The sequence below is a fragment of the Balaenoptera ricei genome, chromosome 13, assembly GCF_028023285.1.
Source record: "Balaenoptera ricei isolate mBalRic1 chromosome 13, mBalRic1.hap2, whole genome shotgun sequence".
NCBI lineage: Eukaryota > Metazoa > Chordata > Mammalia > Artiodactyla > Balaenopteridae > Balaenoptera > Balaenoptera ricei.
The window spans coordinates 94,748,538-94,770,981 of NC_082651.1; the positions used below are offsets into that span (position 1 = coordinate 94,748,538).

Below are 22,444 nucleotides of genomic sequence, written 5' to 3' on the forward strand. Positions count from 1 at the left end.
TCTCCAGCAGCTCCAATCTCTCTCCAAAGTCCAGAATCATATACTCAGCTGCCTACTCGTTATCTCCAATCGTGAAATCTAGCAGAATTCTCCAACTCAGCACGTGCAGACCTCCACTGACCCCCATACTGCTCTGCCTGCAGCTTCGCCCCCATCTTGGGTGATGGCAACTATAGACTTTCAGGGGCTTGGGCAACCTTCTCTGCTTCTCTCGCACCCATATCCAGTTCACCAGGAAATCCTGATGGCTCTGCCTTTGGGATGTGTCCGGGATCTGGCCACTTCTCACCCCCTTCACTGCTCTCTCCTTAGTTGGAACCCCCTTACCTGTCTTCTCATTTACTGCAGTGGCCTCCTAGCTGGACTTCCTGCTTCTCTGATCCTACAAACTACTCTCCACACTGCAGGCCCAGGCGTCAGAAGACATCACTGCGCTGCTCAACTCAGACCCGGCAACGGCCAAAATAAAAGCCAAAGTCCTCATAACGGCTTGCAAAACCCTAAAAGCTCCCTCCTCCACTCCACCCCCACCCCTACCCTGACTTCATCTCCTGACGCCCCACCCCCCTTGCACCCCATTTCAGCCTCCTCCTAGTCCCCAGAGGTTCCACTGTAGGGTCCTTGCACTCGTTATTCTCTCCACCAGGAACACTTTTTCCCCCAAATCAAATGACCAACTCCCTCATCTCCTTCAAGTCTTTGCTGAGACATCACCTTCTCTACAAGCCACCCTTGACCACAGTCTGCCCTTCCACCTCAGAATCTCTGATCCTTGTACTGTTTCATTTTTTTCCATTGCACTTTTAACCTCTAGCACATTAGATAATTTACATATTTATTATACTTACTGTTTATGGATTGTCCAGATGTGAACTCCATGAGAGCGAGGCTTTATTTTTTAGTTGTTTTGTTTTGCTTTGGGTCAGATTTGTTCACTGATGCGTCCCAAGTTTCTAGCACAGTTCTTGGCATATAACAGGCTCTCAATAATTATTCTTGAGTGATGGAATTGAATTAATTATAGTCTCATGACTGCCTTGGACTTTGGTTTTAAGATGCTTATTTGATGGGCAGCAAAATCAAACAAATAAACCATATGATGTCACAGATGATGGCCTGTCATGGAGATTCACAGATGGTGAGAACATGATTGGAGAGTGGTACACAGAGCACTTTAACTGTAATAATCTTTTTTTATTTTTTAAAGGAGTAGTAGGGATACAGATGTTCATTATATTATTCTCCGTAACTTTTATATGTATGAAAGATTTCATATTTTTTAAAAAATAGCAGATATTCAGCAAGTTAGCCGTAACTACTACGTGCTCAGTCCTATGCTAGGTATTGGGCTGGGGAGCAGGTGGGGAGCACAAAGAACACTGGTCCTGCCCTCCGAGAGCTTGATACGTACAGTGAGACAACACAGTAACTTCCAGAACATACAAGGAAGACAGTCCAGGATGCATGGGCAGACGAGTGGTACTGACGCTCAATGGCACAGAAGTTCAGAGGGCACAGAGACGGCTGTGGTCAGAGGGCCCAGGGGACCTTCACAAAGACAGGAGGTCAGCTCTGATGAGCCATGGGAAGGAGGAGACCTCGTGGAGAGCAGGAGGTGCCACGGTGCACTCTCGCAGGAAGCTCGTGTGACAATAACAGAGCATCTGACCCTAGAAACATCTGTCAACCTCACCAGAACTTTTGCATCCGTTCACGGGGTCGCTTGTTCTAGACAACCCACAAAGTCTTTTCTGTTTTGAGGATTCTACAATTCTGTGTGCCAAAATGGCCAATTCACTCAATGCTAGGCACTGAGTAGGCAGAAATTTTTTAAGTGTATAGCCCTTGCCTCAAAGACTTCACAGTCTAATATGGGAGTCCGACATTAGTTGCCTTAACAACCTTGAGAAGAAGATACAATGCAGATGAGGAAACTGAGGCTCAGAGACACGTCAAGGACAAAATACAAACCCGGCCTCCAGGAGCTCCCACTGCAGGGCTGGGTGCCCAGGTAAACAGGAAGCACCATTCTCGGTGACCTCTCCCACCCTGATACGCCTCTGAGCCAGCCAGAGGGCTCTTGCAGGTTATGATTCCACCGGCCTGGGGTGGAGTCTGCGAGTCTGCACTTCTGATTAGCGCCCAGGTGACGCTGAGGCTGCCGCTGGTCTGAGGACTGACACAGGGCTCTCGGACTGCTGACCAGACCATTCAGCAGAGTGCCTGGACCACAGTTAGATCAGCCTAGAATCTCTAGATCAGTGCTTCCCAAACCTGTCAGCACATCAGAGTCACGTGGGCAACTTGTTAATGCCAACAATTTGATTCCATAGGGATGGCATTTGGAATTCCGTAGTCTTTTTTTTTTTTTTTTTTTAAAAAAAAACAAGTTGCTCAGGGATTCTGGTGCGTAGTCTTTTCCAGAAACGACTGTCCCAACTCACCTTCCCAAGACCCCAAGGACCAGCTCTCCCTGGCTCTTCAATGTCTCTGACTCTCTAGCTCCACCTGCCGGATCCATGCCGTCTGTCACAACGACCTCAAAGCTTCCTTCCATTCACAGCTGGACTCGAGCCCGAGAAAACCTCGGGGGTATGATCTGTATAAGGAAGCCTGGCCCGTGACCCAAAAGAAGATGTCTCCCCCACTTTAGCTGGTCTCAATGCCTTAAATTTCTCAGGCTGCAATATAATCCCAAGGTCTCCGAGCCAGGATCCTATTTACCTCTGTATCATGGGGCTTACCCAAGGGTACAGAAGATAGACCTAGTAAGTGGGCAGTAAAATTTAAATGAAAACTTTGAACTAAACACTGCTTTTTCTTCTATTTTTATCAAAGGAAAACAGCTGGAGAAGAGCAATTTAAATGAGTTTCCTCCTGTGGTTTTCCTCTGGGACACAAAGTGGACAACACCAGAGCCCTGGGTGTCTCGGAGGAAAGGAGAGGAGGGGATATGGGAGAAGGAAAGGGGATGGGGGCCTCTGCAGGGCACTGGCTGTTTGCTAAGCACTTTACAAACACTACGACTCGGGATCTCAACCTGCTTGCTCGTCAGAATCAACTGGAAAATTCACTAACAGTCCTTCTTCCAGGCCCACTCTAACCCGCTGAATTGAAATCTCTAGCGGGAGAACCCAGGACCTTCTCAAAGCTCCCAGGTCATTCTGGTATTTAGGAAGCATGCATTACATCGTTTAACCCTCACAGCAACCCATTTTACAGATGAAGCCACTCTAGCGCAGAGGGACGTTCTGAAGTCACACGGTCAGTAAGCACCAGAGCCAAAACAAGGAGAAGGAAGTGGGACCAGCCTTTCTGGCGGCATTTTCACAGGAAGCCGAAACATTCAAAATCGTGACAGGAGTAATAGGCTATGACTTTTTACTTTGAATATGCCGGTGTTTCCTTAGGATACATGGTGAGTCAATGTTCCCAGTTAAGGCATGTTCACCATGTAGACTTTACCCTGCATGCCCCCAAGTGAGTCATTCTTAGTGTTAAAAAGCCAGGGACGTGGACAGCCTGGCAACCACCAGAATCCACAAAAAGTAAGCCTGGCAAAGAAAATGCTTTTCTTTTTCATAGAATAGTTAGGCTGGCAGATCAGGAGAATATCATACACGCGCGCGCGCGCACACACACACACACACACACACAAGGGTATTAAAGGTGTGACCAAGGCATTTGATAAAATCTTTCATGATGCCCCTAAAAGATAGGTTGGTTAATTTGGGTTAGGTAATATAGTAATAAGTACAGCTAGTTAAACTAACATTCCTGAGGAACGTGGAAAGGAGAGCAAGTAAGTCAGATTTCCAGATGTAACAAAATCAGTACATTGGAAAACAATTAAAGTACCAAAGGACTCTGACAGGTCTAAATCCAATGAAATGACGTTTAAGACAGCTATACTAAGACTCAAGAAGTCAGTTGTGTAACTAGTAGATAGGGAAGGCTTAGCCATCAGCAGTTAACTCTGAATGCTTTGATCTTAGAAAACAGTAAGAGATATATAAGATCTAGAACAAGGAGACGGGGGCCATTGTACATTGCACTGGTCAGATAAAACTTTAGGAAGGACACTAGCAAACTAGAGTCTTCCCAAAGAGTCCAAGTGGGTGTCGACAGAATCAGAAATCATGTCTCACAACAAAGAGCCAGTGGAAAGAACTGAGCATATCTAGTCTGGAGAAGAAAAGACGAAGCAGGGTCGTGAACGCTGTCTACATACCTTGGAAAAAAGACATAGTCACTAAAAATGTATATATATAATATAAATAATATATAAAAATATTATACATCATATATTTATCATAAAATTTATTATATTTTTATTATTTATTTATATTTTTTATTTATCATAAAATTTATTACTATATTATTATATATAAATAATATATTATTTATATATAATATAAATAATATATAAAAATATTGTACATCATATATTTATATTTAATATATACATCATATATTTATATATTTATTATCCTTAAACCTATATATTTAATGCACAAATACATCTTAAATATATTTATAATTAAATAAATTTAGATATATTTAATATTTTGTTAAATATATTTTTATCTTTGTTAAATATATTTATTTTATTAATACAGCTGACCCTTGAACAATGCAGGGCTTAGGGGCACTGACCCCCGTGCAGTCGAAAACTCGCACAGAACTTTGCAGGTGGCCTTCTGCATCTGCGGTTCTGCGTCGGCAGATTCAGCCAACCGAGGATCGCATCGCAGTATGTATTTATTGAAAAAAACCCTCACATAAGTGGACCCGCAGAGTTCAAACCTGTCTTGTTCAAGGGTTAACTATGTATGGTTAATAATAAGATTGATTTTATTAAATATACATACAAGACTGATTCTGGGTAGCACAGGAGGGTCCAGCGGGAGGCAAGGGTTAACCTTACAAAAAGGTGAATGTTGTTTCCTAAATGCTGGCCTGTAGTTAAGCCACTCCACCTCCCACTTCCATTCGCGGAGCTGCTTCTCTCCCCCAGATCCTGTCAGGTGCCAGGAAACCAGAGAAACGCAGCAGAGTTTCAAGAAGTTCACCATCCAGTAGGGAAACAAGGCTGCAGAGCTAATTGATACACTGAAGTCAGCTCTAGACTGATGGATACGAAGTACCACCAGCGCCAGAGGAAGGTGGAGTTCATTTGCTCTCCAAGAGTAGACAAGAAGTTTCACTAACAAAGTGACCCAGGAATTGGGTTTTGAAGGACAAGTAAGAGCTTGCTGGACAAAGAGGTAGGGAGGGAACTTCGTGAACAGGGGGCAAAGGCATGGAGGGGGTGGATTCGGGGAAAACTTGAGAGCTCAGCGTGACTAGAATTGTGTTTTCATGCCTGGATCACCAGGGGAGCTTCTAAGAAAACAGAGACGCGGGGAGCTAAACCCCACAGATTCTGATTCTGTATTATTTGGAAACCCCGTGAGTCTGATGTCCACGACTGGGAGTGACAACAGGAGTCCCACGAGGCCAGCTGTGAGTTTAAGACTAGATTAGGTGCCGGCCAGCAAGGCCCCTCCCTTCCCATCTAACATTCGAGAAGCCCATATACCAAGAAGTGTACTTTCATCCAAAAAGTCTCCCAGGGCGGGACCCACGGAGAACAGTATCTCTCCTGCTAACCCACCTCCACCGCCGCGTCACCCCAGGAAGAGGCATCGAGCACCAGGGTCAGTTGAAAAATGACCGTCATTCAAGTGAGACGGTCCCTGCTGGAGAGTCAAATCTCTAACCCTAAGCAGCAGGGCTGAGCAGAGACATGAAGCTGGGAGACTGGCTCTGTGAAAGTTAGAGCTCATTCCTGCGAAAGCTTCCAGAGAAAAACAGAAAGGCAGCATTTCCGGTAGAGAGAGCAGATCTTTAGAAGCAGGCATCATGGTTTCACCGCTAGTTGTGAGACCTCAGCCCAGGTAAGTAATCTCTCTAAGCGCCTCTGTGTATAAACTGAGGCCAATAATCCACTCACATGGTACTTAGGAAGACTGATAGGACAAAAAGAAAAATGGTTCATCGGTGCCTGGCATACAGAAAGCACTCAGTAAACAGCAACAACAATAATGAACCTGGACGTTTATCATTTTGAAAGCACTTTAAATTATCCATAAATTGCAAATAACTCATACGTTTGCAAAAATACTACTCTACCAGGTGGCCGCTCAGTGTTCAGCCTGTAAGACTTACTGTTCTTTCTCTTTCCATCTGGTGACCTCTTACCTGTCTGGCATTTCTAATTGGACAAAACCTAGAAACTTGAGCCCATCTTGCTTCACCTTTAAACGTGAAGTGTCTGCCAAATGTCTATTAATAAACTAAGTTTCTGCCTGGGTCAAATCAGGGGAAGTCACTAGCTAGCCCAAGTCCCCATTTCCTTTATCTTGAACTCCTTTGAAGTTCAAATCACCTTAGATAAAAATAATCCACTCAAGAATTTCAACAAAACTCTCTAATTGTTGGCCAAAATGTTTTGTATATTGATTCAGTTTTCATTTGTCCTGCACTTGTATGGAGCAGAGGGGACGTGGTCCCTTCCCAGGTATGCCCTGTCCTGGGTCCCAGTGTCACACGCCCTCTAGAGGGCATTTCTGGGCCAGGACACCGAACGACAGCAGTTAGATGCTCCCTACGAAGGGCTGCACTTTTACGGAGTAAAGGAGGACCGTGCAGGGCCCGATGGATGTAACAGGACATGGAAACAGGGTCCCCCAGCCATGGCTACACAGAAGGGCTCAGCGCACCCATCTCAAGTCCAGAGACTGTCACTCCATTTTGCTCCCCAAAGAATTCCAGGCTGTGATTCCAAGATGGTCCACTTGGACGGACCGCAGGAGGTTACCTCCCCCTCCAGGGGGTTCCGACTCTGCTGCACGGAGCCCTGGGTGACAGTGAAGAGAGCGAGGGCGGGGACAAGGAGGTGGCCGATGTGGGCGCTTGAGAAGGGAGGGCACCAAACTCGCCATCTTGGCATTTCACAAGTTGCCCCATTTTTACTTCATTTACAGGGAGGGGTCTGCAGATATTTTCATTGATAGCAAGGGTTCCGTATCGGGGAATGCAAGCACTGAAAATCGTGGTCAGGCCCAACTCCCCGGGCCACAGCTGGCACACAGGGTCCCTCCGGAGCGCAGAGTGCAGAAAGAGCACCCCTTTGGGTGAACAGATTTCAAAAAGGTGCCCCTTCCTCCCGACTGTCACAGCCACCCTCAGTCCCAGAGCCCAGCAGGCTTGGTGAGCGGAGCGCAGGTTGGCTTTCCGCCCCCGGGTGCCCTCGAGCCAGCACTCTGTGCGGACCGCAAACTGCAGGACCCTACACGGCAGCTCTGCCGCACCCTCATTCTACACAGGCACCTGATAAGGCTTGAGGAATAGTGAGCTTAGCTCTGCAGAGGGGGCACTCCTGTGCCTGCAGCTGCACAGACAGAGTCTCCTGTGATCTGCAGACAGCCCTATGGGGGCGGAGGCACAGCTCCAAAGTGACAGCAGGCCTGCTCAAAGCCACACTGTGAGCTTAGAACCTAGACCTCCAGACGATTCAGATTCTTTGTGTTCCTCTCCTACTGAGAGAGACTCTCATTCTCTTCATCCTGGTGACAATACACTCTTCAAAAGTTCAGAGGCGCCCCTCTTGTCCCCGCTTGCTGTCCCTGCTGAAGGAGATGTCACATTCTTCAGCCCCTCCCCCCAGACTACAGACCAAGCAACCAGGAGTGTCACGTTCCCATAACGTCCTGCTTTCCTGTCAATCCTGATAAATTCAAAAGATATTAGGTATTCCAAACTTTTGCTTATTGTTTGCTTATATCCTTTAACACATGCAGAAAGGATCTAAGCAGCTTAGGGTAAAAACTCAAGTAATCAAACTGTTTAAGACTATGATCAAAAGCCATGCAATGGAGCAGGAATTAGAATTAGGGGAGGAAGTGGAGAGAATTATTCCTGAAGTCTAGTCTCAGAGCAATCCTGCAATTGGGCACTTAGCAAAGCTCAGCCCCCAGGGCAGCTAGGGCAGAGGCGGAAGATGAGAAACAGGGCTCTTGTCTGACAGAAGGACTCATGTCGATTCATCACCGTTAGACCGCATCCCAACCATACACCCTGCAAGGAATGGATTTATGGCAGCTCACACAGGACAGATAACAACAGAAGCTAGCGTGTGACCCACTGGCGCCTCAGGAGCAGGCATCTTCTAGACCACTCGCATGGGATGGGTATGACCTTTCTGGTGAGCACACGCTCTGCTCACGGCGCCCAGGTGGTGGCCATCCACCCCAGTCCTGTGCCTTTAAACCCGGCCAGCTCACCCCCCAAAACACACCACACAGCCTCTGTCCAGCAGCCAATATCCACGAACTTCAGGCATTCCAGAACACCTCACCTGGGCGAGACCCTCCGTTACCACCCTGTCCTATGAGCCGTCTCCTTTCCCAGAGTCTTTCCTTCCTGACATTCTGGTCTTCGCCTCCCATTTCACCCTTGGGCCTAACTACAGAGCCACCTCTGAGATTTCTTTTTTTTCTTTTTTTTTTGGCTGCGCCGCGTGGCTCGCAGGGATCTTTGTTCCCCGACCAGGGATCAAACCCCCGCCCCCTGCAGTGGAAGCGCAGAGTCTGAACCGCTGGACCACCAGGGAAGTCCCTACAGAGCCATCTCTAAATTGCTTCTAGGGCCCACCTACTCTCTGGTTCCTCCCTCTCCAAGTGCATCCCATCCACCCAGGGCAGGGCTGTGGATGACCACACAGTAAGTGCTAGGAGTGGGATCCGGGAGCCTCAGGGCGTAAATGAAGACCAGACCAGGCCAAAGCTCGCCATCGAGTGATAAAGACCTGGGGGCTCTCACTTTGTCATCTCTTTCATTCACCTGTTCCTTCAACAAATGCCAAGCACTTGCTGTGTGCCAGGGACCAGTCTTGGAACAACTACAATGAAAGACCGTGTGTGCCAAGTTCCAAAAAGAGGATGGGGGTTGAGGATGGAGGCACCACTTGCAGCTGGGGTTCCCAGACAAAGGCTGCACTTGGACAAGGCCTTGAAGGATCAGTGGACGACTGACTGTGGCAACCCCTCCCCCGGGTTCTCTACTGATGGAGTGCTCAACTGTCACCTCCTCAGGGAGATCTGCCCTGACCTCTCCATCTAAAAGCTCGTCATCCTCCCATCCTATGCTCCCTACTTTATTTTATAACCCCGCTCTCCATCTGGCATATAGTTTACTTTTTATTTGCTCATTCTTTTCTCCTCCACCTAGAATGTAAGCTCTAGCGGGGCAGGGATATTCGGCCCTTATATCTACTGCTTCATCTCCAGTGCCTAGAAAGATGTCTGCCACCTAATAGAAACTTAATGAGTATTTGTTACTAGAATGAATAAAGGAATAAAGAGACAGTTATCTTTTATTAGTTTTGTTTGGAGGAGCACGGGTGATTAGTGACATAGAATTGTCAACTGTTTATCTTAAGAAAGAAGGAAGGAAGGAAGGAAGGAAGGAAGGAAGGAAGGTGTCATCTACTATAATAATCACCTCATAAAGGAAAGATACTTTAACCTCCCCAAAGTGGGAAGTGCATTCTCTCAGGATAAATAGTAGTCTTTCCCAAGAAAAGGTCACATCAATGCACATGTCACACAACATTGTCCTAGTCTGTATTTCCACTGTGAATCACTGAAGCCTTTGGCACCATCAGCCGTTCATCCCCAACACCTCCCAACCCTCCAGCTCTGGGTCACAGTGCTGCTTCCTTGAAAAAAAGACAAGATGGCCACGTGCCCCTGGCTGGCCCATGCTCCCCAGACGTGCCTGCTCACGTGGGGATCATTCTTGACGCTGAAAAAGGTGGGGTTCCAGCTCCGGAAGCCAGCTCAGATCCAGGGCCACCCCCTGGATCAGCGAGAACCAGCATGACACCAGCCTGTGGTTCACGAACTTTACAATTCACGTTGAATTTTCAGTGAAGTTATACTTTTTCCACAGCTCCTTCTACTGCATTTTTCATGCAGCTGCTAAGAGAAAAATCAAATACGGCTCTACAAACCTCACCCCATTTACCTTCACAGTAAGCTAGCCAAGGCGGTTTATCAGCCCCGTTGTAAAGATGAACAGCCCGAGGATCAGAGAGGCTAAGAGCAAGTTGGCGGAGGTGGGGAAAGGGGAGGCACTGCAGGTGCAGGGGCGGCCCCACCTCCACCTTCTCGCCTCTGCGGAGTCCGGGGGGTGAGGGCCAGGGGCCAGGAGGTGTGCACCTGCAGCTCTCCAAATCAAAAGCTGCTCCAGGCCTCTTTTCTCTCTTTCTCCCTTCTCAGCCCCCCTTCCCAGCCCTCAGGTTCAGCTCCAGGCCCACCTGCCACAAAAAGCCGACTTCCTGAGCTGCCTCACTCCAAGGGTTTCCATCTCTGAAGCTGGCCGTCCTCAGGCTCCAGACCTCACCGTTCAAAGCATAACTAGCCAGCTTTCTGCCACATAATCTGACATTTTAAAATACGAGAACACAAAATTAGACGTGTTGCGTGTTACATGATAGACATCATCTCACGTAGTTCTTGGCTCTCTGGCTAGCGCTTCAATTCGAGAGCACGTGCCCTTCTTCTGCAGCCCCGCAGGGCCTAGAGCAGGCAGAGCGGATACCCACGAGTTCCACTGCATCTCTAGGGAGCCCCACAGTTTGCGAAGTGCTTCAACTCACATAGCTCATCTGAGCCTCCCAGCACCAGGCAGAGAAACTGAGCCTCTCGGAGAAATGACCTTGTCCAAGGTCAGATAACTAGTCATTTGGAAAGCTGGGCCCTCAGCCCTGGTTCTGAGACCCTGGGTCCACAGCTCTAGGGCACCTCGGCATTTTGCTTCTCAATAGCACGTATACATGTGCAACAAAACTTATTGTTGGCAAAGAGTGGAGCCCTCATCATGTTCATACTTTTAATGTAAATGCATTCAATTAATTATACTTTTGGCAAAATAGAGAGGGGGAGAACAAAAAATAATATGTTCAACCGTGCATGGCAATTTCTCTTGCTGTTTTCCAGAGAGGAATGGGATAGAAGATGCAGATCTGCTGTGTCCTCACTGTCTCACTTCCCAGGAGGATCTTAGGGGGCGAACATCGCACATCACGTGAGTATAGTGTTCCAGGAGAGAGGTCACTTGGTGACAAAAAGGCCAATCATGCAAGGCTTAAGAGAGGGAATGGAAATCTGCTTTAAGGCTGCGGGAAACAGGGCCTGTGTTGGATTTAATTAGAACCAGCACTCGTTATGTGCATACTAAGTGCTTTATGGCTTTTAACTCATTGAGTTCTCACAAAATCCTTTTTGCACACAAGGAAAGGCATCTAAGAAAGGTCAGTCACCAGCTAGCAAGCCGGAGAGCTGGGCATTGAGCCCCAACAGAGAAGCTATTTAATCTATTCCCTTAGTTTTTCTGCTAACATGGCAAGGCATGGTGTCTGCAGGGGCCAGCATCGGCAGGGAACTGGACCACACACAATTTCTGCCCCTTGCACTAACGCTAGATCCTAGTCTTTGCATGAAACACAGCGCTACCGCACAAAGCCCTCCACCCGCTCTAGCCCTGACCGGAGGGGTGGGGGAGACGACTAGGACCCCTAAGTGGCAGTGAGAAAAGACCTTTGGGAACAAGATGCGGGTGAGGGGATGGCCCCAAAGCCAGGCACAGGTGTGGACTTACAGGCGTGGGCCAAGTAGAGTGATGATCCCATTCCAGAGCCAAAGGCTACGAGTAATTACATCAAGACAATAAGCGTAAATCCGACTGACCCAGGCAAAGGCAGCCGTGTTAGGAGGTGTGGGCAATGCCAAGATGGAGACACCCTCGCTTCCCTTGGAGCTCATCGCTCAACGGGAGAGAAGAGGCTGTAAATAAGTATGAGAACAGAACAGGCAGGGGGCGGGGAGGGGTGCCAGCTGGAGTCCGAGTTTAAAGGCAGGGTCCCCTGTACTCCAATTCCATAAAGGGAGACAAAATCGGTTTCCATCAGAAACATACAGAACATGAAGCCGAGAAAATTGACTTGTTACTTAACACGAGGGAGCTAGCTGAAACGTTACAGAGATGGTGGCATGTGAACCGGGCCTTAAAGGAAGAGTAGGATTGGGATCATTTGAGAAGGAAGGAACAGCATCTCTCTCTGGGCAAGATGCAGAATGTGTTCCAACAACAGTTTGCTGCTGGGAATTCCCTGGTGGTCCAGGGGTTAGGACTCCGCGCTTTCACTGCCCAAGGGCCTGGGTTCAATCCCTGGCCGGGGAGCAAAATCCTGCAAACCACGCAGCACGGCCAAATAAATAAAGCAGTTGGACGCAAGGAGTTAAATCACAAACAAACATAATGGCGAGGAATTCAACTTGGACCCAGTAATCACTGATTTTGCTGCATTGAGTTTCCGTGTTCATCCTAAATTTCTGACCCTAGTTAAAGTTCCATCTGCCTCATGGTTGTGTTAGGAGGCCGTGGTGGTTCTCCTGTGTGTAGTGGCAGGGTACCGCCTCCAGGGGGCGCTCCAGGCCTCCCGGTGACTTCACTTGGAGGGGGATCGGGTGGGCCCAGGACACTGAGAGAAGGAGCAAAGAAGCCGAAAGCTCTGCTTCCCGGAGAGGGAGGGTGTTTGGGGACGGCTTCCTAGTTTTTCTCTCTCCGCCTCCCCATCCACACACACCCAGGGGGCTGGTGGTTTCAGGCTGATCCCAGACAGTAGCCTCTTGGGAGCCTCCCTGGACCAGGTGGGCAGACAGGTGTTTGAAGTCGGCTGGGGGTCTAGGGAGAGGTGGACCCTTTCCCTGAGTCTGTCTTTCCATGCGCTCACCACAGTCGGGGGTGCAGGCCCCAGAGGTCCCTGAAGAAAGGAGTCCAGGACGGTATTATCTGGCTTCTGTCCAGGCTTCCGGTCAGCTCTGCCAAAGGAATTTAGGTAGCAAACATGTGCTCTGAGCAGCTGAGGCCCAAATTCCAGCCCCTGCCCAAGTCTCAGGGGCTGGAGGTGACAGGATGGGTCTGGGGTCCTGACGGCCACCTCCCTGGAGACCCAGCTAACATGACTGGCTCAGCGCCTCTGAAGAAAGGCACTCGCTGTGCAGCACAAGGTCATGGTAGGAGAAACAGAGCCGAGAGCAGGAAGGTGAGGCCAGCTCTTGAGAGGCCTTGAATGCTGAGTCAGAATGTCTGGACAAAGACTCCCTCAGAATTCTCTGTATTAGTGGACACAGGGGTCTGGATTTGTGCATTTCCTCCTTACAGCGCCAAGACCCATGGTCCAAATGTGAATGATTTGATTTCTCTTCACTGTGATATTTACAGCCCAACCTGTAGCAAGCTTATCTTTTTATCGGGTTTAGGTGCTATTATGAATAATAGCTACCATTTACCCAATACCTGTGATTATTATATTATTAGGTATTGTAAGCCCCATTTTACAGATGAGAAAACTAAGGCTCCAGTTAATCAAAACTTGTAAGTGGCAAAACTAGCCCAAGTGGCAAAACTAGTGCCCGAGCCCCATGGCTCCCGCTTCCCCCACCCCCAGATTCACGCTGGGTCCCACATATTTGGCCCGTAACTGTGTGCTTTCTTTCACAGGCTGGGTGCCTGACCAAGATGAATGTCACCATGCACGCCCCAGCTAAGGAGAACTAAAATCCCAAATGGCCTGAGGAACAAAACCTTCAGACTTAGCTTTAGGGGAACGCCCTGTGCTCGCAAAGCCCAGCCTTCACTCAGGCTGAACCCTTGGCTTAGAAGACTTCACCCACCGTGTGCTCTGTTTATTGAAATCCTACCCTTCGCCAAGGCCTGGTTCCAGAGTCAGCTTCTCAAAGACGCCTTCTCCAGCCCTGCCAGTAGGAATTCCTCCTGATCTGTGTCCCCATGAACTTGGCAGCTGGCTCGATGCAGACCCACCCACTCACATTCCGCCTGGACCGCTTGCGGGTGGAGACTAGGTCTCACCCATCTCTGTGCCCCATGGGGCTCTGCACACACTCAGGGCCTGGAGATCAAGCTCACAGTCTCTGGGAAGGGTTGCGGCCAATGTTCAGGTAGCTGGTGCCAACTTAACAGGTGCCTCCCAGGGCTCAGCTGCCAGCTGCCCTTTCCCAGCCCCAGGAATGAAGGTGCCCCATGGCGGCCGAGCCACTTTTACCCTTCCCACAAGCAGCCAGCCCGGCCCGGGCTCCTGGCCACAGCAGCTGTGGCTCCCGCCTCTCCCATCCTGCTTGGCCGGCTCGCTTGCAGCCGCCTCCTAAGCTTTCCTGCATGGCAGTTTGTCCATCTGGGCATCTGCCTCAATTTCTTGCTTTGTGTTCCAGTTCTGCTTTGCTGAAGCCCGACTCTGGACCTGGCCCTCCTTTGTCCTCCCAGGGCTGGACCCAGCCCCCAGCAGTGGAAGGAGGCCAGCGCTCTCACTGGAGCCCAGATAGGCTCCCAGGATCCCCGCCTTGCAGCCGCCCTTCAGCACAGCAGGTCAGAATCTCCCAGACGTGGGCATCAGCCCGAGCCAAGCCCAAGTTCCCAGGCCCATTTAGACCCCGCACCCAGGGGTGGACGCCCCGCAGGAGCCAGCGGGGTCCAGCAACCCGCCCGCCCTTCACCGGCTCCTGCCATGGACGCCTGCCTCTCCCAGGGAGGACGGTCACAGGCGCCACGCAGAGGGGGATCCAGGCCACAGTGGGACAGCCAAGGGGCCTTTGAGGATTTTAGAATCAAGCACACAGGGCGGTGTACGGGTTGAAATAAAAAGGGACTAGAGGCTTTGAAATCCCTTCTGTGGCCTAACTATAATGAGCCTTCAGGGAAAAGAAGCACGACCTCCGTTTACAAAGTTCCCAGACTACCTCCCGAGGGGTGGGATGACTGGCATTTTACTATCTTATTTACACTTTGCTGTAGATTCTAAATCTTCTGTAATAAACATACTTTTATAACCAGGAAAAATCACTGATAATCCAAGGACGTAAGCAGAAAGCAGATATCGTCAGAGCTTCCTCGGATCACAGCGGCCGTAGGGTACCAGGGACGACAGACAGGCTGGGCTGCCATCCTGTCTCCGTCTTCCGCCGGCCCCCAAGCTGCGGCGGGCAAGTCCCAACTTCAAAGCCTCAGTGTGCTCGGCTGTCAAATGGGAATGACAGTGTCGGCCTGGGCTGCACAAGAGAGATACCCACGATAATAAAACTTGCATCCCAGGGCCGGGGAGACTCGGTCCCAGAGTGGGCCTGGGAGAGGTTTCTGAGAGCGCTCCCCACGCGGGAGAAGTAGGGGCGCTTCCCAGGCAGCACGGGGCTGCTCTGTCCAAGAGAGATATTCCAGGAATGGAAATGAGACACAGCCATCTTAATCCCCAGCTAACCACAAAACCGTCCCTTTAGCCAGAGTGTGGGTGCCATTGATCTGCACAGCGCTGCTGGGGGAGGTCCCGCTCCTGTCCTCAGCCTGCAGAGGGAGGCTCGTTGACCAGTCTCCTCTGCAAGCATCTGTCCACCCAGGAAACACCGGCCCAAAGGGCCAAGCGGCAAATGGTGGGAGCAGAACCCAGATGCTCTTTCTCTCTCGGCCCCCCGCCCCCGGCCCCCCGCATTTTGACCCGAGCACCAACAGCAGGGTCCCTCGCCCCTGCAGGGAAAGGAGCCGCCCTGCGGGGGAACGTGCCCGAAGGGCAAGCGACAGGTGCTTTGGGGAGCCAGCAGCCAGGAGGCTCGTCTGCCCCGCACACGCCATGCCCTCACCCGCTTCCAGTGGGGAGCAGACGGCCCCAGGCTCTCTCTGCCTGCAGGGCGTGTGGAACCTTCCAGTGCCGGCCCAGCCCCTGCAGCTGAGGAGAGTCACAGGCGTCCTAGATGCCATTCGGGGCGGGAGATTAACACATTGTCTTCACTGCGGCCAAACCTCCAGCCTTTGGAAGAAACGACAACGCCTGACTCTAGCCCAGGCTCCATGCTCGGTCCCCACTTCCACTTGGGGTTATCTGAACACCCTCTGCTCTTGCTTTGGGGCTTTACATGAAAATAACTACCTTTGAACAAAGCCTCGGCATCTAGGATGAGATCCAGAAAAGGCAGGATGGTGCAGCCACTGGCCTTGGAGTCCAGTGGCACTCACAGCACACACGTCACACTCTCTGAGACAACCATGCTTAAATGACTGTGTCGGTCCAGTAACTTCAACACTCAGGGCCTCCCTCCTCTCCCGCATGCAGACACAGAAGACAACAAGAGGTCCCAGCACTGTGCCTGGCGAGCGGGAGCCGTCAGATAACTGCCCGTCTTGAGGCTCAAAGCAATCACTATTTCTCTCCATCCAAGGCAAAGAAAAAAGCCTTCACTTCTTGAATAAGTTCTAAACCCTCTTCTATAAATGCAGCCTCCATAGCAGGGGCCCGTGGGCAGCAGCTGGTCCTGTCACTCATTTGAAGAAGTAGGAATGCACAAATCCTCAGTGAGACCCGCAGGTCCCATCAGCGCGCCTCAGCTGGGGGAGGAGGGGGTGTGGTTTGCGAGTGGCCACGCCCTGGCCCTTACCCATGACCAAGGTGAGTCCGGGCGGCTCTTGCCCTGTGAGGGCTCCCAGGTGGAGCTGCAGGCGCGGTCCTGTTCCTCCATGGCCGGGCCCGAGGGAATGCCAGCCGCCTCCTCACCCAGTGCCCGGAGAGCAGTGTCTGCAGCGGCTAATTTCAGGAGCTGGGAGGCTGGGCTGGCGACACCGAGCCCAGAGCAGGCGGCTTCTCTTTACACCCAGGAGCCTGGCCAAGTCACAAGGCTCAGGAAGAGAGCAGGGTGCTGAATTGCAATTCCTCTCCCACCTGGGACCGGCTAACAAAACAACACCGGGACACCTCCCGTTCCCTGAAGGATGCAGAGATTTCCCGCAGATGCCAGTTTCTCTAGACTTTTTGAGAAGGACACCCGGTGAGGGGGCGTGACCGCTGCTGCCAGCGACTGGCCATTCTCTCCTCACCAGCTCTGAGGAATCAGGAGTAAGACTCAGAGATTGACTAACTTCCCCAAGGTCACAGCAACAGAGGACAGAACTGGGATTCAAACCCACGAGTGCCGCCTCCAGAGGGGATTTGAGGGGAGGAGGGGATTTAAGGGAGGGACCACCTCACATGCTGCGTGCAGGGAACCTTGCAGAAAAAGCTGTGCAGATCGTTTCCTCACTTTCTATTCACTTTCTTCCCTACCAGTGCGCCCCACAAAAGCTACGGGGAATCCTTTCTCTCCGTGCCTGGGCACCCCTCGGAGAGTCAGGAAGGCTGGGGTCGGTGGCCTCCCTTCCCCAGTGGGCCACCACCGTCACCTCCATCGTGCTCAGCAGCAACATCACGACCATTCGCTGGATTTGAATGCCCCCCACATACCAGGAAGCTGCTTTCTGGTACGTATTTTGCATCTAAGGTTATGGAAGTCAAATAAGGAGTGTGAAGAGCTGGTCTTGGGTCACAAAGCGGGAAGTGACAAAGCAGGGTCAGCCTGATCCCACATGCGGTGCTTGAAATGTGGTTCTCATCCTGCCGAGAGTCATGGCTTTGTGCTGATGGGGCTGGGCTCTGAGGAGCGCAGGACGGGAGGGAAGGTGTTTCTGGGTGGGGTGGGAGGGCGGGGGCGGGGGAGGGGGGCAGGGAGGGGGAGGGGAGGGGGAGGGGAGGGGGAGGGGAGGGGAGGGGAGGGGAGGGGAGGGGAGGGGAGGGGGAGAGGAGGGGGAACGGAGGGGAGGGGAGGGGGAGGGGGGAGGGGAGGGTTCCAGGGCACGCTGCAGGCATGCGGCTCGGATCCAGTTTGACAGGGACTGAGGGAGACAACTTTCCTGACTCTTAGCACAGAGGGACCCCTTGCCCCACTTGTCCCCCAGAGCTGCTGTCCCTACAGCCTGTGACGCTAAGACCAACCACCTCCTGAAGTCTCTCAACTCTGCTCCATGGGCCGAGAAGCACCTTTTCTGGTCCTCCACCTCCTCCCCAGCCAGGCCTTGTCCCATTCCACTCGCTTCACTCTTCTTCCTCCTTCCCTCCGGAGGAGACCCTGACCAGGAATCCATCCGGAGCTATGCTGAGAGCGGCGTGGGTGAATATATGAAAGGTGCCTGGCGTGTCCTATCTAGCACAATGGGTATAATGACCTCCCTTTACAGGCTGGGGCCAGTGGCTGTCCCGGCACTGCATCTAGGAGGGAGCAGGGCGGTCCTCAGCCCCCGGCTTCCGCACTCCCAGGTCACCACGGTGCTGGCCACACTGTACCGCTGGCCCTCCTCCCACTGGGGAAGAGCAGAAGAGGTAGGGAGACCCCCACCAGCCCAGCCCTGGAATGGCTCCCACATGTCCTCAACGGAAGGGAGAAGGTAACACTTTAAGACATCTATACTGAGCTGGGTCCCCACCACTCTTACTAGTTTTAATTCATCCTGTGGGGATATTTTGAGAACTTCATGACTGACGAGGGATAAGACCGTAATTACACCTGGTCGCGGTGAACATTTAGCCTAGATGCACACAGCCACACAGGAGCAGTCACTCTGCACACAGCACACCAGCGTCACTGCATGCATCCTGAGGCGCTGTCACGTGGCGCCTCGGGATGAACAAGGCGGGAGAGGCGTGGTCCTCGGGGCTCTGGGCCCAGGCGGGTTTCTCAACCCGCTGGCAGGGAGGTCAGGCTGATGGGTGTCCTGCTGCTACGTCGGGCCGCTGACAGCCAACACTGGCTTGGCTGACGCGCCTAGAGATGGGGACGTGTTGACGTGGCTCCCAGAAGCTCCATGTGATGACTGAACCTCATCACCCGAGTCACACAGACCTGGGCCCTGGGGCTGACTCGGCCCCTGGAAGCTGTTCTGACTCAGGCCTTTAAGAACCTTTGTTTCCTTATCTGGGAAACACAGGGATAAAGATAGTCTCTCCATCATAGCGCTGTTGTGGGGATACTGAAGCCAGGCACGGAGAGCCCTTGACACAATGCCTGGCGCGTATCAGACCCTCAAAAAGCCATAACAACTATTAATCCTCACAGTAAGTTTGAGGTGGGTATTAATAGCTCCATTTTACAGGTAAAGAAGTGGAGGCTCTGTTTTATTTTGTACTTCTGTTGGCCACACTCTCCAACAACTTGTCCTCCACTGGAGCTTCTGAGGACTCCCTCGCTGCCCCAAGGGACCACGGCCAGGACCATGCTGGACTGCCCCTGAAACACTGCCCCTGCATGCTCCTGGCTGCAGGAATCCACAGGGCACTCTTTTCTCCCAGACTGCCAGGCCCAGGGTCTGGGAGTCTCCTGCGAGGCCCCACAAGAGCACCTTGGATGTTCCCATTTCTAAACCTTAGCTCGTGCTATGACCCCTTCCTGGAATGCCTTTCCAAAAGTGTCCACTTTCCAGGCCCAGGTCAAACTGAATTCTTCCTCCACGGAGCCTTCCCTGATCTCTCCACTCCATAAGGACGTTCCCATGCTCTGACCTTCGAGATAAAGGATGCGAGGTCGGGACTGACATCTGAGCATCTTCCATGAGCCAAGTGCTTTCCTCACACGTATCATCTCGAAGCCCCAGGGTTAGGTGTTGTCATTTCCCAGATGAAACAGACTCAGAGGGGCTCACCTGGCCAGGAAGAGGTGGAGCTCAGAATCCTCACCATCCACTCCCCTTATCCGACACTTAGCGTGTGCTGGGGCAGGTGGGTTACCTGTGAGTTTATGTCTCATTATCTCAACAACTATAGGCACAGGGTCCAGGCCTGACTCATCTTTAGCTCCAATAGTACCTCACACAGTAGGGTGACACAGCATGTGAAAAAGTCACATCCGCTTTTTTTAAATTAATAAACAATTTTTTAGAGCGGTTTAGGTTCACAGCAAAATTGAGCTGAAAATACAGTTTCCATGTAGTCCCTGTTCCCACACATGTACAACCTTCCCCACTATCAAAATCCCACACCAGGGGGGTACATTTTTTACAATCAGTGAACCTGTACTGACAGATCATTATCCCTCAAAGTCCATAAGTTACATTAAGGTTCACTCCTGGTATTTCACATTCTATGGTTTTGACAAATGTCTAATGACATGTATCCACCACTGGAATCATACAGAGGAGTTTCACTGCCATGAATGTCCTCTGTCCTCAGCCTGTCATCTCTCCCTCCCTCCATGTCTTTTCATGACTTGAGAGCTCATTTTTTTTTAGTGCTGCATAATATTCCAGTGTCTGGATGTACCACAGTTTATCCACTCACCTACTGAAGGTCATCTTGGTTGCTTCTAAGTTTTGCAACTATAAATAAAGCTTCTATAAACATCTCTGTGAGGGTTTTTGTGTGGACACAAATTTTCAGCTCCTTTGGATAAATGCCAAGGAGCACAATTGCTGGCTTGTATGGTAGGAGGAAGTTTAGTTTTGTAAGAAACCACCAAACTGTCTTCCAAAGTGGCTGCACCATTTTGCATTTCCCACGAGCAATGAATGAGCATTCCTGTTGCTCCACACCCTCACCAGCATTTGGTGTTGTCAGTGTCCCAGATTTTGGCCTTTCTAATAGGTGTCTGATGGTAGCTCATGTTTGTTTTCACTTGCATTTCCCTGATGACACATGATGTGGGGCAACTTTTTATGTTTATTTGCCATCTGTATATCTTCTTTGGTGAGGTGTCTGTTGAGGTCTTTGGTGCATTTTTAATCTAACTGAGCGTTAAGAATTCTGTGTATATTTTGGATAACAGTCTTTTATCATGCACATACACTAGATTGGTCAAGGTCGTAGCTGAGAACAGATGGGAGACTGGAGCTGGGTCAAGGCCTGACAAGGCAGCTGTTTACAAGGATATGGGGAGGGGTGAAGAAGACTGGCAGGGGGTGGTGGCGGGACCTAGGCCAGCCAGGGGAGGGGCTGAGGCCAGGCTTGGGTTGAGGGGAAAGGAGGGGAATCAGTGACCGGAGGTGTATGAGGCAGGATATCGGCCTCCAAAGTGTCCAGGTCCTAATCCCCCAAACCTGCGGATATGTCACACGACACAGGATATGTTACATCTTCTGCCTCCCTCTCTCTCTCTCTGTCCCTGTCTCTCTGTATCTCTCTGTCTCTCTGTGTCGCTCTCTCTCTCATAGACACACACACACACACACACACACACACACACACACACACACACACACACACAATGACTCTCTGTTGTTTTCATGAAAGTAAACTCTGTTCCTCTGAGTCAGAAAACCCCACCATGACTCACTCCTGGAGTGAGGGAAACAGGGAATTAACTGTCTTTTTTTCAAGGTTGAAGCAGCAAATAATCTCTCCGGGTTATTTGTCGGCATCAATAACCATCAGGTTATTTGTCGGCTGATTAGGGATCGGAAATTGTCTTAGTCTGCTCAAGCTACAGAACAGCGTACCATAGGCTGGGTGGCTTAAACAGCAGAAATTTATTTTCTCACAGTACTGGAGGCTGCAAGTCCAAGATTTAGGTGCCAACAGATTTGGCTCCTGGTGTGAGCTCTCTTCCTGGCTTGCAGAACATCTCCTCCTGTGTCCTCATGTGGCAGAAAGACAGAAAGAGACAGAGAGAGAGGGAGGGAGGCAGCTCTCTGATGTCTCCTCTTATACGGACACTAATCACCCTTATGACCTCATTTAACCCTAATTACTTCCTCACTCCATATACAGTCACTAAGGCTTCAACAATTGGGGAGGGGGGACACAGTTCAATCCATAGCAGAAGCCCCCGGGATGGGATCCTACAAGCAACAGGCAAGAAAGTCAGGAACCTGAGCACACAAAGCAAGCAGAAAACCCCGATTCCTGGCCTCAGAGACCCCCTTGCCTGGCCAGGAAGCCTTGTCAATACTTGACACTACTGCCCGGACAGCCCAAAGCAGGGCAACATTCCACCTCTGGCATCCCTGGACTCAGAACTGCTGCCCTTCCATAACTGCCCACCCCTGGCAGCGCCCTCCAGCTCTGAGTGGTTCTGAATTATCTGCTGCACAATTAGAGATGGAAGAATTTAGCCTGGTCTGTGGCTAAACAGGAAAGCCAAGATTTTGATTCTTTTTTTTTTTTTTAAGTCAGCAGGCAGCTTTCTTTTATTTATTTTTATTTTTTATTTATTTATTTTTGGCTGTGTTGGGTCTTTGTTGCTGCATGGGTTGTCTCTAGTTGCGGCGAGCGGGGGCTACTCTTGGTTGCGGTGCACGGGCTTCTCATTGCGGTGGCTTCTCTTGTTGTGGAGCACGGGCTCTAGGCGCGCGGGCTTCAGTAGTTGTAGCTCACGGGCTCAGTAGTTGTGGCTCGCGGGCTCTAGAGCGCAGGCTCAGTAGTTGTGGCACACGGGCTTAGTTGCTCCGCGGCATGTGGGATCTTCCCAGACCAGGGCTTGAACCCGTGTCCCCTGCATTGGCAGGCAGATTCTTAACCACTGTGCCACCAGGGGAGCCC

The 22,444-nt window shown here is 50.9% G+C and overlaps 1 protein-coding gene across 3 annotated transcripts in view; it reads right to left on the reverse strand.

The window, feature by feature from the left end:
- Nucleotides 1-16,693, reverse strand: part of LPIN1 (lipin 1) — a 124,746-nt gene extending 108,053 nt beyond the window's left edge. For 2 of the 3 annotated variants that reach the window (XM_059942193.1, XM_059942192.1), the window contains exon 1: nucleotides 16,548-16,693. In XM_059942193.1, the coding sequence (XP_059798176.1) occupies nucleotides 16,548-16,628 (81 nt within the window). In that variant the 5' untranslated portion in view covers nucleotides 16,629-16,693. The remainder of the gene's footprint in view (nucleotides 1-16,547) is intronic. The other variant, XM_059942194.1, reaches the window with a different exon arrangement.
- Nucleotides 16,694-22,444: the final 5,751 nt, after the last annotated feature.